The 13,705-nt window shown below is 45.0% G+C and overlaps 1 protein-coding gene across 2 annotated transcripts; it reads left to right on the top strand.

Annotated features, from left to right (window-relative positions):
* Nucleotides 1–1,898: 1,898 nt before the first annotated feature.
* LOC125515793 (kinetochore protein NUF2 homolog) lies at nucleotides 1,899–9,829 on the top strand. Of its 2 annotated transcripts, none has more exons than XM_048681295.1 (13): nucleotides 1,899–2,259; nucleotides 4,981–5,138; nucleotides 5,329–5,535; nucleotides 5,635–5,944; nucleotides 6,044–6,223; nucleotides 7,072–7,161; nucleotides 7,651–7,758; nucleotides 8,071–8,124; nucleotides 8,215–8,329; nucleotides 8,445–8,602; nucleotides 8,853–8,948; nucleotides 9,049–9,107; nucleotides 9,289–9,829. In XM_048681295.1, the coding sequence occupies exons 3-13, from the start codon at nucleotides 5,360–5,362 to the stop codon at nucleotides 9,401–9,403; spliced, it is 1,461 nt and encodes a 486-aa protein (XP_048537252.1). In that variant the 5' UTR covers nucleotides 1,899–2,259; nucleotides 4,981–5,138; nucleotides 5,329–5,359; the 3' UTR covers nucleotides 9,404–9,829. The 2 variants fall into 2 exon arrangements, with proteins under 2 accessions (XP_048537252.1, XP_048537251.1); XM_048681294.1 differs by having other exon boundaries at nucleotides 4,945–5,138.
* Nucleotides 9,830–13,705: the final 3,876 nt, after the last annotated feature.

Raw genomic sequence — 13,705 nt, 5'->3', positions numbered from 1 at the left:
TACACCTCCCAGGGATTGATAAACCTTAGGTCATCCATTCGAGGAAAAATTTCTACTGTCCTACAAAACTCCACGTTTGGAGGCCCAACACGTGTCTACAAGAATAAAGTTGTGTAGTAGACATCAAGGCCCTGCATGAGTCATCGTTGATGTAGCAAAAAGAGATCTCGAGTTAGGGATCTTAAGATAGGCGTCTTGAATGATGGTAATAGGGACACATCATTTCACCCAAATTTGGGCTCTTCGAGAAGATAATACCCTACATCCTACTTATAGTTTATTGTGTTGTGTGGTGGAGTACAAAAAATTCATGTACCTACCAAGAGATTGTAATGTAATATATTCTATCGACTAGCCCAACCTCGACTTATATAAGATACCATAGGCCTAGGATTATAGGAGTCCTAGTCAGTTACGTCAGTGGAGAGGAGTCCTCGCCAAATACAAAGTCATTGTCCTGTATGCTAAGGCTTCCTGTAGATCACCATGGGCCCCCAAAGTAGCCCAAAATGGAACCGACCTAGGGTTAGCCCAGCCCACCAGACCAGGAGTCGATATGGTGCCAGACCCCCTACGTGGGACACCATCACACAATAGTAGAGCATTTTCCCCGCAAGCAAACACCTGCTAGCATCGGAAGTAAGACTTTGCTTCCTTCACCCTCTCTATGCAACTGTGCAAAAACCATTTTTTGGAGCATCTCTAGCATCAACCCTATAAATAGGGCAGTTGCCTATTTTTTTTGTTTTTCAAGCGCTTGGAAGCAAAACGGCACTACAAAAGTCGCCGTAAATTGTAGGGCCGTTTCATGATGTTTTTCATATTCTTGAATTTTTTATGTTCTCGAACTTTTTCCAAATTGATGAACTCCTTTTGTATTTCATGATATTTTTTCAATTTTTTTTTTTAAATAAGTTCATTTTTTTTCAAATTTTCAGAAATCCAGTGATCACGGGTCAACAAGTGAATGGCGAGCGAGCGAGCAAAGAATCAAGCGAGCGAACTTGTGTGTCCGACCAATCAAGCGAGTGTTGGTGTAAATAGGCTGTTCAATTCACCATTTCTCGCCAATTCCATGGCGAACCGCGGAAGGGCAAATTGGGACCCCCTATATGGCGCGGTGCGTGTCAGGAGTCGTGCAAATGCGCATCCTCCCTTCCCTTAGCGCACCAGTTTGGGCCAACCCATTTGCGGTGCGGGATGTCCCTTGTTTTTTTCCGCTTTTACATTTACATTTAATTTTCCTTTTTATTATATATTTTTGTTTTATTATATGTTAAAATGATTTAGGATTTCAAAAAGGTTCTAAATTTTAAAAAAATATGAATTGTGAATTGTCAAAAACAGTTCTTGAATTAAAAAATGTTCGTGATTTCAAAAGAATGAACATTTTTATTAGCAGTTTTTAATAACGATGAACATTTTTTGTATTTGATGAATAAATTTTGAATTCGAAGAACATCTTTTGAAATTGGTGAACATAATTTATATTCAAGAACATTTTAAAAAAAAGATAAACAAATCTTGAATTTGATATTTTTTCTAATTTGATAATCTTTTTTTAATTTTATGAACAAATTTTGAATTTTGATGAACATTCTTTAAATCCAATGAACAAAAAATTGAACTCGATGAACAAAAAAGTCTTCAAGAATCTGAAAAGAAAATTCGCAAAAAAAGTGAAAAAGTAAATAATAAGAAGTATAAAAGAAAAATTAAAACAGAAAAGAGAAAGAAAAAAATGAATGGAGAAAAGAAAAAGAAAGGAAAAACGGAAGGAAAAAACCCGGAAAATGGGCCGGTCCATACGAACGCCCAGCGCGCTAGGGGGGTGTGTGCCAACCTGCCAACCTGCGCGTCGTATAGGATTCCCCGGGCAAATTGTCCGCCAAATTCCATGGCGAACCCCTTTCATCCCGCCGCTGGATTTCTTCCCGAATAGCCGAAAGCAGAAACCCGATCCCGTTCCCCGGACCCGCACAGAACAGAGAGGAGCTCGTCCCACGCGCCGCCACTCGATCCGCCGCTGACGTCCCTCCTCCGCCGCCGCGGCCACGGACGGAGGGTAGCCCGAGCAGCTACCGCACGTCCCTGCTCCGGTGCCCCGGCCGCCCCCCTTCGATCTCCCGGCGCGCGGACACCGGCGAGCTCCGCGGCGGTGGCGCAGCTGGCCTGAGCCCGAGCAGGAGCAGCAACTCACCCCGCTGCCCTCGCCCAAGCCGTTGGCCGTGAGCCCAGCCTCCTCCTCGTCCTGGAAAGGTGAGGCTCACCTCTCTGTTCCTTCTGCCCCCACTCTCAGATTGGTTTGGTGATTGCCATAGAAATTTCTCCGTGGCACGCTAGTGTTGTAGTGCTTCTGACTCGTGCTAGTAGTGGTAGCTGCGCTGGATCGTTGATTACTACTAGATGTAGGATTCATGTCCTGAAAAAGACGTCTTCTTATTGGTTGTTGGCTGAATCAGGCGAATTAAGAAAACATGGTAAAGTGAACACCATAACCATGTCAGCAAAGAGTATGGCAATGTCCATCCATTCTTTAGGAAAGAAAAGGATAGTTACTACCAGTTGTTGCACAATGTTGGATTTCTGCGCTATATCAAAATCTAGCCATCTCCAGTGCATCCTTGAGTCGTGAGGATGATGACTTCTTGTCTTTGCAAATTTAGAATGATATTGCCTGAGACTATCATATGAGTATGCATTTTGCTGCTGTTTTAGCTTGTTCATGGTAATATTTGAAACGTTGATGAGTTAATTTGAGAGCCACATTATATTCTTCAAGAGTTGCAGTTTATATTGTTGGCATTTACTTGTTCTATACTACACTGCTGGATTATTTAAACTCCTGTTTTTACTCAATTTGTTCTTCTTTGTGGTAGTCAGCTTTAGCTCGAACCGTCGTGTAAAATATTCAGATGTAAAAGATCTAGTTGGCTAGTTGCTTTGTCAGTGTAGATCCCTTTTGTGTGTCAAAAATATTTGATAATCGAAGAAGGCCAAAATTTTAGGACAATTTGAATTTGATACGTGGATTTGAAGTTTAATTTGATATGTGGTGATCTTGCAAATTTTAAATTCTATCCATAGTTCATGTTTTGTTTCAATATGTATGCAATTGTGGAGAAGAAAGATGTGGCTGGGTGCCCTATTTTACGGCAGCTGTTGGAGAAGAAAAATTTCTGGTGCCCTAAAACTGTTTTCCAGTCCCCAATTTTAGGATAGCTGTTGGAGATGCTTTAGGCGCCCGTGTTAGCACCTGGGTTGTACATGCCCTTAACCCCCCCCCCCCCCCCCCCCCCCCCCCCAACATGCTTAATTAATTCTGCGCTTCTTCTTTGTTGCAACGTGCAACAGCAGAATCTCCAAGGAGCTACCAACAGACATCGCTGAAGCTAGTCGACACCTCAACAACAGTAAAGCTTGGATAAATTATTAAACAAGATCTAGGTCCTCTTTGTTGCGAAGCAAGCAAACAAACAAACAAACAATGGGCTCATTCTTGCTTACTTGATTGACATGCTTTGCTCCGGATTTGTTTAGCCACTTGCTTCCTCTCCTATGCTTTCTCTTCTGCAAGGCGTGGTGGGAAAGCAAAACAACACAACCAGATGTTCATTAATCATATTAATGCAGTTTTGCAAAAGCACCACTGCAAGGTTCTTGACCAGTTTGAGATTAAATTCATATCTGCGAGCAAACTTGTCAACCATCTCAATAGTTGGATTAGTTTTGCTATGTTAGCCCACACAAAGGATTTAGCTTTTGTTTTCCGAGACACGGGATCACTACATGTTCCCATTTGAACGTTTACGCGACAACATCGTTTTCTGTCTAGTGTCTACTTAGCTTTGTGTGTTTCAAATTACCTCCTGTCCAGTTCATAGGTTTGGGGTTTCCCAAACCTATGAAAACTCTATCTCCATTTACTGAACACCAAGGTCTGGCCCATCCTCAGCGCTCTCCGCAACCACGGCGTCAACCTCCACGATGACGGCAACCATAGGCGGCATGTCATCAGTGTGTCTCTTGAACACTGCCTCCGTGCACTAAATCTGTGTGTGTGCTATGTGATTTGCAATATGTAGGAGGCTGGTAATGAAGTGCAGAAATTTTGAGTGCTTTGATTGTGACATGATGTTCAATGTTGTCTCACTGTCCTAGTTCTCAGCTCCCAGCTTGGTTCATACTTATCAAGTCTGAACCAGTGAACATCTACAGAGGAAAATGATTCATTTAGTTTGATTTGTTGCAAGGTCACTTCTAAAACTTAACTTGTATCTAAACAGGGGCAACCCTGCAGTATTTCTGAATCACAATTAAGTAAAATGAAATGAAATCTAGTAACAAAGTGCCAAAAGATCAAGCAGGGTCATTGCTGTAGTGGCATGGAAATTTACACTCCATGGCTTGTTGACACTTCAAACAACAATGCAATAATATCGGTCTTCAGACATGCATTTGAAAACTTAAACGAAGTTTTGATTTGCAGAGACAGGAGGGACCAGAGGTCTGCGTCACCGTTGCTCCCAATTTTGCATCCGTAGCTACTTCAGTTTTGAGTGCCACCTATTGCCTGATTATTATTGAATCAGTTGCGGGCTCGAGGGAAAAGATCAATGTGCTGCTCCTGTTTAGCGATAAACCAGATCAATTAATATCCATTATTCAATCTCCGTAAATCTCACATCAAAACAGCGACTTTGCAGCTATAACTGCACTAGAATATTAAGGTGTAGGAGAAATGATTCAGAACTGAGTTCCTCTGACTTTTGCATAGGATAACAAGTTGCATGTCTTCTCTCTCTATGTTTATGTTTATCATGTCCTTTGAAATTGCAGGAATTAGTTTTCTTTTCAATCCATGTGCATATTTACTGTCTGCAATGCATGACCTCTTGTCTAGTCGGCAGCATGTATTTCTAATTCAAACTTTGGCATTCTCAGCGGACTCGCACCTTGATCTTCACCACCCAACTGCAGGTCCTGCACAAGCGTGCTCAAGGGACTGTTCACCTAGTTGTGGAAGAGCCGGTTAAGGAGAGGGAGCTCCGTTTTGTGGCTCGGTTCACACCAACGCACACCCCCTCCAGGTTTTCCCTGCGCCTCCGGTGACCGCTTCTTCTTCGACTCCGGCATAGGTAAGCCACTCGGTTTCTCTCCTGTTCTTCCTCTCACGCTTTGTGTGCCAATAGCCATCAAGCCGTTGTAAATTTTATCCTAGGTTTTGGGTTGTGCTAATGGTATATGATGCCAACATGTGTACTTCTCGTCACCGTTTTAGTGGATTTATCCCTTAAGTGCTAATTTAGCTATGATTTTATATACTAGCCGGAGGAGCAGTAGGAGTGTCGGCAACCCGATGGCGTCCGGCTTCGGGTTCCCGATACTGTCACCAGCGGAGATCGCGGAGCAGCTGTTCCAGTACGGGATCGCCCCCGTCGCCAACCTCCGCCCCGAGAACATCGCCAGCCCGCAGCCTGACCTGCTCCCTGGCGTCCTCGCCCGCTTCTTCGACTCCTTCGTCGATGCCCCCGGGTAACAAAAGAAGCATGCCGCCTCGCCCCCCCCCCCCCCCCCCCCCCCCCCCCCCCCCTCACTCCCTCGCTCGCTCGCTCACCGGGCTGGATTTCGCAGGGACGGCGAGGACGGGCTGCTAGGGTTCAGCGACCTGGAGGTGCTGGACAACCCGGAGCACCACGCAGAGGCCATCCGGGTGCTACGCCTCTACAACAAGTCGCAGGCCTTCCTCGACTCCATCCAGTTCAAGGACTTCACGCTCGCCGACTTCAGCCGCCCCACCCCGCGCCGCGTCGTCGAGGTCCTCAGCGCCCTCATCAACTTCCTCTTCTACAGGGAGGAGAAGGTCACCCTCCTGCAGCCAATCGTCAGCGAGACCCCCGACTACCACGAGCGCACTCTGGAGCTCAAGGCCAGGATGGCCCAGGTCTTCGCTGTTCACAGTTTCCACAGCTAATCTGTTCGTGGAAATGCCCACAGGCTGATCGGAGATTCTTAGAGTTGCGTTCATGTTTCTCTCGTGCAGCTTCAGAAGGAGATCGGGGATCATGAGCTCGCGGAGCAGATGGAGGAGCCCATGGCCCAGCAACTGGAAGCGGACGTCAATGCTCTGCAGCAGAAAGTTCAGGTTTACAACAAGCAGCAACTGGCCCTGCGAGCAAAGGCCGCAGTCATCAATGACAAGAAAGAGGAGATTCACAGGAAGGTGTGCTGATTCCTACCTTGTGTCTTCTGTAGTGTCTCTCTCCATCCAAAAAACTAATTATTTTCTGTGGATTTCTGGCATCATGAGTTGCAAATAAAGTATAGTCCCTACTGAGAGCCAAGCATGCTACATGGTCTAGGAGTTTCTGATCAAAATGCATCACACATTGCCACATCAGGTCGAATATAAACAGCCTTGTGTGGTAGCCTTGTGCCTTTGGCATGGCTTCGATCCTGGTCTTCTAGATCAAGGCTAGAGCTAATTGGTCAAAAACCTCGCCTCCAAGTATGTCCTAGATGAATCTCGAGCTGGTTTTGATGCCAATAAACCCGGATCTCTCATAGGATCCTTTTTGAAACCTGAAAGCAGGAGATCTGCCATATCAAACTAAATAGGAGTTTAAAGTATCTTGAAAAAGTATGAGCCTTAATCACAACAAGGTGCATTATCTGCGATTGGTTATTGTAACATTAAGCAGTACTATATTTAATTACAGTGCCATAGATTTTATTAGACCAGGAGCTATTGGCCCTAACACATCTCCTGCTCCATCTGACTTTGATAAGCCATAAGCTCCTTCGTAGATTAGAAATGCTCCAGCCCTCAGCCCCACATAGGACAGGCTATCTACAATTTGCCATCTGCAAAGTGAACTGTGTGCGCATTGTCTTTAATACATCAGCCATTTACCCTTGAGTACTAACATCTGCTCGTCACCAATTGTTATTCGGCTATACTTTGTGAATGAGAATATTGAACATCTGATATATTGCTCTCGCTAACTTAAGCTGATAGTTTGAGCTCGCTGCATAATGTTATATTTGTTGCATTTATGTTTCCTGCTGCAGATAACCCAGGCTGATTTTGAGTTGACTAAACATGCCCAAGAAAACTCCAGATTGATGTCCAAATTAGTGAAGTCCCCAGAAAAAGTTCAGGTGAGACCTCTTCAATTTTATTTTATTTGTAGCAACAGGTTAGGTTCCAAATTTGGTAGGTGCTATTTGTCCGATGACCTGATGTTGTTGTGAATTAGTGACTATACGAGGAATTACCTATTTACTTGGACTTGTAATCTGGCTAGTACTAGGTGACTGCATATCTGCATAAACAGCCTGGTTGACCTGCTACCTTAATTTTTCCATGCATATCTGCATAACCTGCCTAGTACTAGGTGACTGCATATCTGCACAAATGGCCTGGTTGACTTGCTAAATTAATTTTTCCATGCATTTCGGCTCGTGGGGGGGGGGGGGGGGGGGGGGGGGCTGAAATCCTATCATTTGGTTCAATATCAAGCCTACCAGATGTACGGCCTGGTTAACCTGTGATTTACTGAATACAATTTGGACTAATAAAGGCATTATCATTATAAGGGATCTGTATAAGCTTGCATACCTGACTCTGGATTTTATTTCCTATTAAAGAGGGCCTTGGAAGAGAAGAAATCAGCCCGTGCTAAGTTGAAAGAGTCTGAGAAAATAGCAATGCAAAATGATCAAGAGAAATCTGCCGCTTTGGAGATACGCAACAAGGTATTCCAATTCCACTTTTCATCAGAATATGCCAGTTCTAGAAGGTGTTTTGCTTATGAACATTGACCACGACAACTGATTTCAGACTCTCTTCCTTGGAATTTGATAAAGAATCGATTGGCTACATGTGTTTCCCAGGACAATTTAGTTTCCTCGTATGATATATCTCTTTGATATTTTGGATTATCCGTTTGGTACAGCTGGTGCCTGGTGGTGCTACTTTGTATCAGAGTGGCACTTACTGCTGCCCCTAGTTGTGCTTAACCAGTAGATACCCCTGTAATCCCGTTCTAAACTATCTCCATCTCGCAGGCTCATGAAAAACTGACGAAACAACACTCTAAAATCCAGGATGTACATGAACAGGTAAGAACAGCTAAGGCATGATTGAATTCCATAGCTGGATTGATTGAATGACGAGAATGGTCTAACTCTTTTACTTTCTGTTGCTACTAGCTTGTTGCTGCTAAAACAGTTGAAAAGGAAGTTAAAGCTCGCAAAGCAAAGCTTAATGATGAAAGTGTATCAGTTATGTCATTCGACGCACAGATTGTTGATTGGCAAGGAAAAGGTATCTTCCTAATTTCTAAATTATATTTTGTTAGTACTGCTCAAGTATTTTATGTTGCTCCCTTTCTGAGAGTTATTATTTCCCTCACATTTTTGCATTAATCCCTTCCAACCAGTACATGAAATGGAGGAGCGTCTCAAGGGGAAAGTGAAAGAAAGGAATCAAATAATAGCAGATGAAAATCAGAAGCTGGGTGCTTTGAGCTCCGAGACTGAGGGTAAACTGCGGTGCCTTGAACCTAGAGAAAAGAAAGTAGAGGCAACGATCGCTAAGGTGATGTTCTTATTCTGAATATATTGCTTGTTCGAACTTAAAATCATTTTAAAATGAGAATATCATTAAATTTGGTGATCCTTGTGAGGCCTTACTAGCATTTATTGCCGCTGTTTGTGCAGAAACATGATACTAGCTGTCCATCTCTTTGACTGTTAAACACTGCAGATTTAGTGACATTTTTTCGTCAACTATATCTTTTTTGCCTGAAAATAACTGACATATTGCATTTCTTTATGACACCACATAGGCTTCAAATTTGTGTTCGGAAGCTGCTTCATCAAGGACTGCTGCCACAGCAGAACAGCAGAAAATTCATGCAAAATTCAACAGCATTGTGAAGGCGGTAGGTCTGAGTTAGAAGACTGCTTCGTAAAATCATTAATAAAGCATGCATCTTTTCAAAAATATATCTATATGTGCTAATATATTAATTCTTTGTGTAGTTCAACACCTACATGGATAGCGTCGACCCTTTCCTCGAGCGAGTTGAGGAGGTTGGCAGGTTAGACCACCGAGCTTTTGAGGCCTTCTAAATACCTTGTGCACTGAATCAAAGTGCATGACCTGTGACCAGAAGCCAGACTGAATATAGTCCAAGTCGATTTGTACCTGCTTCACAATGTAGACTTGCAGCCGGAGAATTTCATATGAGATGATTCGTTTTGCTGTTTCCAAATGTGCAGGCAATCGGCGGGGGAAGGCGCCTCTGCCCCCGATCCATCTGCTGCTGTCACAACAAAAACCACACCGAGAGCCAGCGCAATGAGCAAGAAGTCGAGGGCTAGGAAAAGGACATGAGCTGTGCTTCTTGCCAGTGCATGGATGGAATACCCAGTACTCCCTTGGTCTCGGTGCATAGGACATGCGCGTAGTTCTAGGGTGAATTTGACTAACTAAAAATGTGATATATCTCATCAAAAGCAGATCATTGGATACATATATGAATGTAGTTTCTAAATATTTTTTTGTTAAATATAATACATATTAGCTAGTTAAATTGATGACCTAGAACTACGCACTTGCCCTTGCACCGGGACAGAGGGAGTACATATCTTTGTTTATGTGTGCATGATGCTGTAGTAGTGCCTCTAGCTGCTATTCATGTGCTGAATTATGTATGCGCTGGTTGGTTCGGATCGGGGCTAGTTATTGATTGAGGTGACCGAATGCTACGGGCTAATGTTATCTTCAATGTAAATATACACCGCATTTCTGGCACTTTCATTTTTGCTTTGGTTGTGACTTGTCATCAGATACGATTACTTTGTATGTCTAAACTTCAAACGTCATCATGCTTTGTATTAGAACTAACCTCTGAATTCCTGAAACTGACTTTGGAATCACACATATTATTAGTTCATTACATTCAGATAGGTTGAGCCTCAAAATAAAGGCTAATTCCTGAAAAAACATCATCTGACACTTGGTAGCAACGAGCCGTGGTCACGGGCTCGCCGTCCTGGTCATGCTGAGACGGAAAGAAGAGGCGAGGGCGGCTTTGAAGACTTTTTAAGCGTCTACAACTGGGCACGCCAAACCAGTCTCAAACATCCGGACGAACGACCCGGTTACATTGATCAGAAAAATTCAACTCAGACATGCGTCTCAAATGGGCTCATACGCCTAGGCTGGCCGGCATCCCTCGTATCCAATCCAAATGTAGGATGGACATACTGATGCCCAGGCGCGTCCGCCACATCGAATCCGATAGGCCTACCCCCACAAACAGCACCAAATCTACCAACCCCCCTACTCCTGCCTTCCTCCAACCGTTCCGCTTCCGAGCCCTCGCCGTCCGTCACCCTTGCTCCCCACCCTCATTGCCGGTCCCAACCCGCCGCCCTAGATGTCGTTCAGCCCGTCCCCGACCGCCGCGACAGAGGCCGCGTCCGCCTCGTCCATCGGCGTCTCGTCCACCGCGACGGAGGAACCGGCGACGCCGGCAGCGAGAGAGGGAAGTGGCGGCGGCGCAGGGAGCGGATGCGGACATGGACGAGCAGCTGCCCCCTTTCCGCCGCCATGCCTGAAACCCCGCACCCCATCCATCCCGCCGTTGACAAGGTTTGCACCATCAGACGAGGTTTTGGGACAGAAGAGGATCCGACGGTCGGTTGGAGCATTTCGGAGAGCTTTCCGCCCATGCAGATGCCGCTGGTAGACGTCTGTCGCTCGCCATAGCTCATTCGGGCGCGGAGAAGCACGGGCACCGGCGGCGCCCATGCTACCCACGACCTGTTCGACGGAATGACACAACAAGACTCGATATGTTCTTGTTGCTCCTGTCCGATCAACTTTGCATATGCCATGTTCAGTGTTTTCAATAGACCGCTAGTTCATTTCGGACATGATAAATGCTTGTAAACAATGATCATTTAGGAGTTGATGATGTCTGACATGATCAATGATAATCAAGATCCAAACCAAATGGACTACGAATATGGGGATCCAACTTGCCCTTCATTTGAAGTTCGGACAACTTCAAATTCAATTCCGAGCAAAAGAAGAAGGAGCCAAAGATTGCAAAGGCAAGAGATCGGGCATTCTCAATTTTCGAGGATATCTTGTTGGTCAAATCTTAGTTGACCACAACAATGGATCCACTATGCGGCACGGAGAAAAAGGGGAACAAGTATTGGGAGAATATCTGGAAGGAATATCATAAACAAGAGCAGTATGTGGAGCCCCATCCTATCATCACCAATTGCAATGTGGCATCTCTCCAACATCGATGGGGCATCACTCAAGGGGAAGTGAACAAGTACGTCGGCTACTACGCACAAGTGACGGCCACCCTCAAAGTGGAATGGGAGTGGTAACTCACGTAAGCTATGATGCTCATCATCGGAAGTAGTAATTCCTTCGTAGGCTTGTTGGACGGTTATGGATGATGAGGACATCAATACCATTGTTACACCCACAACCCCTGCTGCTATACATACTAGACCAACCACTAGAGCTCGCGCACGCCAATTGAATTACCAGGTAGTTTCGTTTCTTGGTAACGATTCTAATGTTCATGAGAATATGATCCCGCCTAAATTGGATACATTTGTGTTGATTACTAATGAAAGGCCTAGCATGGACAAGAGGGATGAACACTGGAGCAGAAACAAGCATGGAGATGAAGGCGCACACGAAGGGAACCAGAACGGCGTTTCTGGTGCAAATTTCAGTACTTTGAAGCCTCCTTGATGACATACAAGGACATGTATGAAATATACAAGATGCCCTTTCATAAATTTTGTCCATAGCTTATAATAGGTTGAAGGAAATATTCCCTAGAGGCAATAATAAAGTTGTTATTTATATTTCCTTATATCATGATAATTGTTTATTGTTCATGCTAGAATTATATTAACCAGAAACTTGGTACATGTGTGAATACATAGACAAAACAGAGTGTCCCTAGTATGCCTTTACTTGACTAGCTCGTTAATCAAAGATGGTTAAGTTTCCTAGCCATAGACATGTGTTGTCATTTGATGAACGGGATCACATCATTAGAAAATGATGTGATGGACAAGACCCATCCGTTAGCTTAGCACTATGATCGTTTAGTTTGTTGCTATTGCTTTCTTCATGACTTATACATGTTCCTTTGACTATGAGATTATGCAACTCCCGAATACCGAAGGAACACCTTGTGTGCTATCAAACGTCACAACGTAACTGGGTGATTATAAAGATGCTCTAAGGTGTCTCTGAAGGTATTTGTTGGGTTGGCATAGATCGAGATTAGGATTTGTCACTCCGAGTATCGGAGAGGTATCTCTGGGCCCTCTCGGTAATGCACATCACAATAAGCCTTGCAAGCAATGTGACTAATGAGTTAGTTGCGGGATGATGCATTACGGAACGAGTAAAGAGACTTGCCGGTAATGAGATTGAACTAGGTATGAAGATACCGACAATCGAATCTCGGGCAAGTAACATACCGTCATACCGATGACAAAGGGAATAACGTATGTTGTCATTGCGTTTTGACCGATAAAGATCTTCGTAGAATATGTAGGAACCAATATGAGCATCCAGGTTTCGCTGTTGGTTGTTGACTGGAGATGTGTCTCGGTCATGTCTACATAGTTCTCGAACCCATAGGGTCTGCACACTTAACGTTCGATGATGATTTAGATTATGAGTTATGTGTTTTGGTGACCGAAGCTTGTTCGGAGTCCCGGATGAGATCACGGACATGACGAGGAGTCTTGAAATGGTCGAGAGGTAAAGATTGATATATTGGGCGATAGTATTCGGACACCGGAATGGTTCCGGATCGTTTCGGGTATTTTTCGGAGTACCGGGAGGTTACCGGAACCCCCCGGGGAAGTAATGGGCCTACATGGGACATAGGGGAGAGAGAGGGGAGCCCGCAAGGGTGGCGCCCCCCATGGGAATCCAAATTGGACAAGGGGGAGGGGGGGGCGGCCCCCCTTCCTTCTCCCTCTCCCTTTCCCTCTCCCTCTCCTTCCCTTCCCCCCTCCGAAAGAAAGGAAAGGGGGGGGGGCGACTAGGATTGAGAGTCCTAGTCGGTTTCCCTCCCACTTGGGCGCGCCCCTAGGGACGGCCTCCTCCCCTTCGCCTTTATATACGGGGGCAGGGGGCACCCCAAAGCACAACAGTTGTTTCTTAGCCGTGTGCGGTGCCCCCCTCCACAGTTTACTTCTCCGGTCATATTGTCGTAGTGCTTAGGCGAAGCCCTACACGTGCCACCACATCGTCGTGCTGACAAAACTCTCCCTCGACACTTTGCTGTATCAAGAGTTCGAGAGACGTCATCGAGCTGAACGTGTGCTGAACTCGGAGGTGCCCTACGTTCGGTACTTGATCGGTTGGATCGCGAAGACGTTCGACTACATCAACCGTGTTAACCTAACGCTTCCACTTTCGGTCTACGAGGGTAGGTGGACAACCTCTCCCCTCTCGTTGCTATGCATCTCCTAGATAGATCTTGCGTGATCATAGGAAATTTTTGAAATTACATGCTACGTTCCCCAACAGTGGCATCCAAGCCAGGTCTATGCATAGATGATATGCACGAGTAGAACACAAATAGTTGTGGGCGATCATAGTCATACTGCTTACCACCAACGTCTTATTTTG

The sequence above is a fragment of the Triticum urartu genome, chromosome 6, assembly GCF_003073215.2.
Source record: "Triticum urartu cultivar G1812 chromosome 6, Tu2.1, whole genome shotgun sequence".
Taxonomy (NCBI): Eukaryota; Viridiplantae; Streptophyta; class Magnoliopsida; order Poales; family Poaceae; genus Triticum; species Triticum urartu.
The sequence above is the reverse complement of the archived record's forward strand: the minus strand, read 5'-3'. Positions and strand labels throughout refer to the sequence as shown.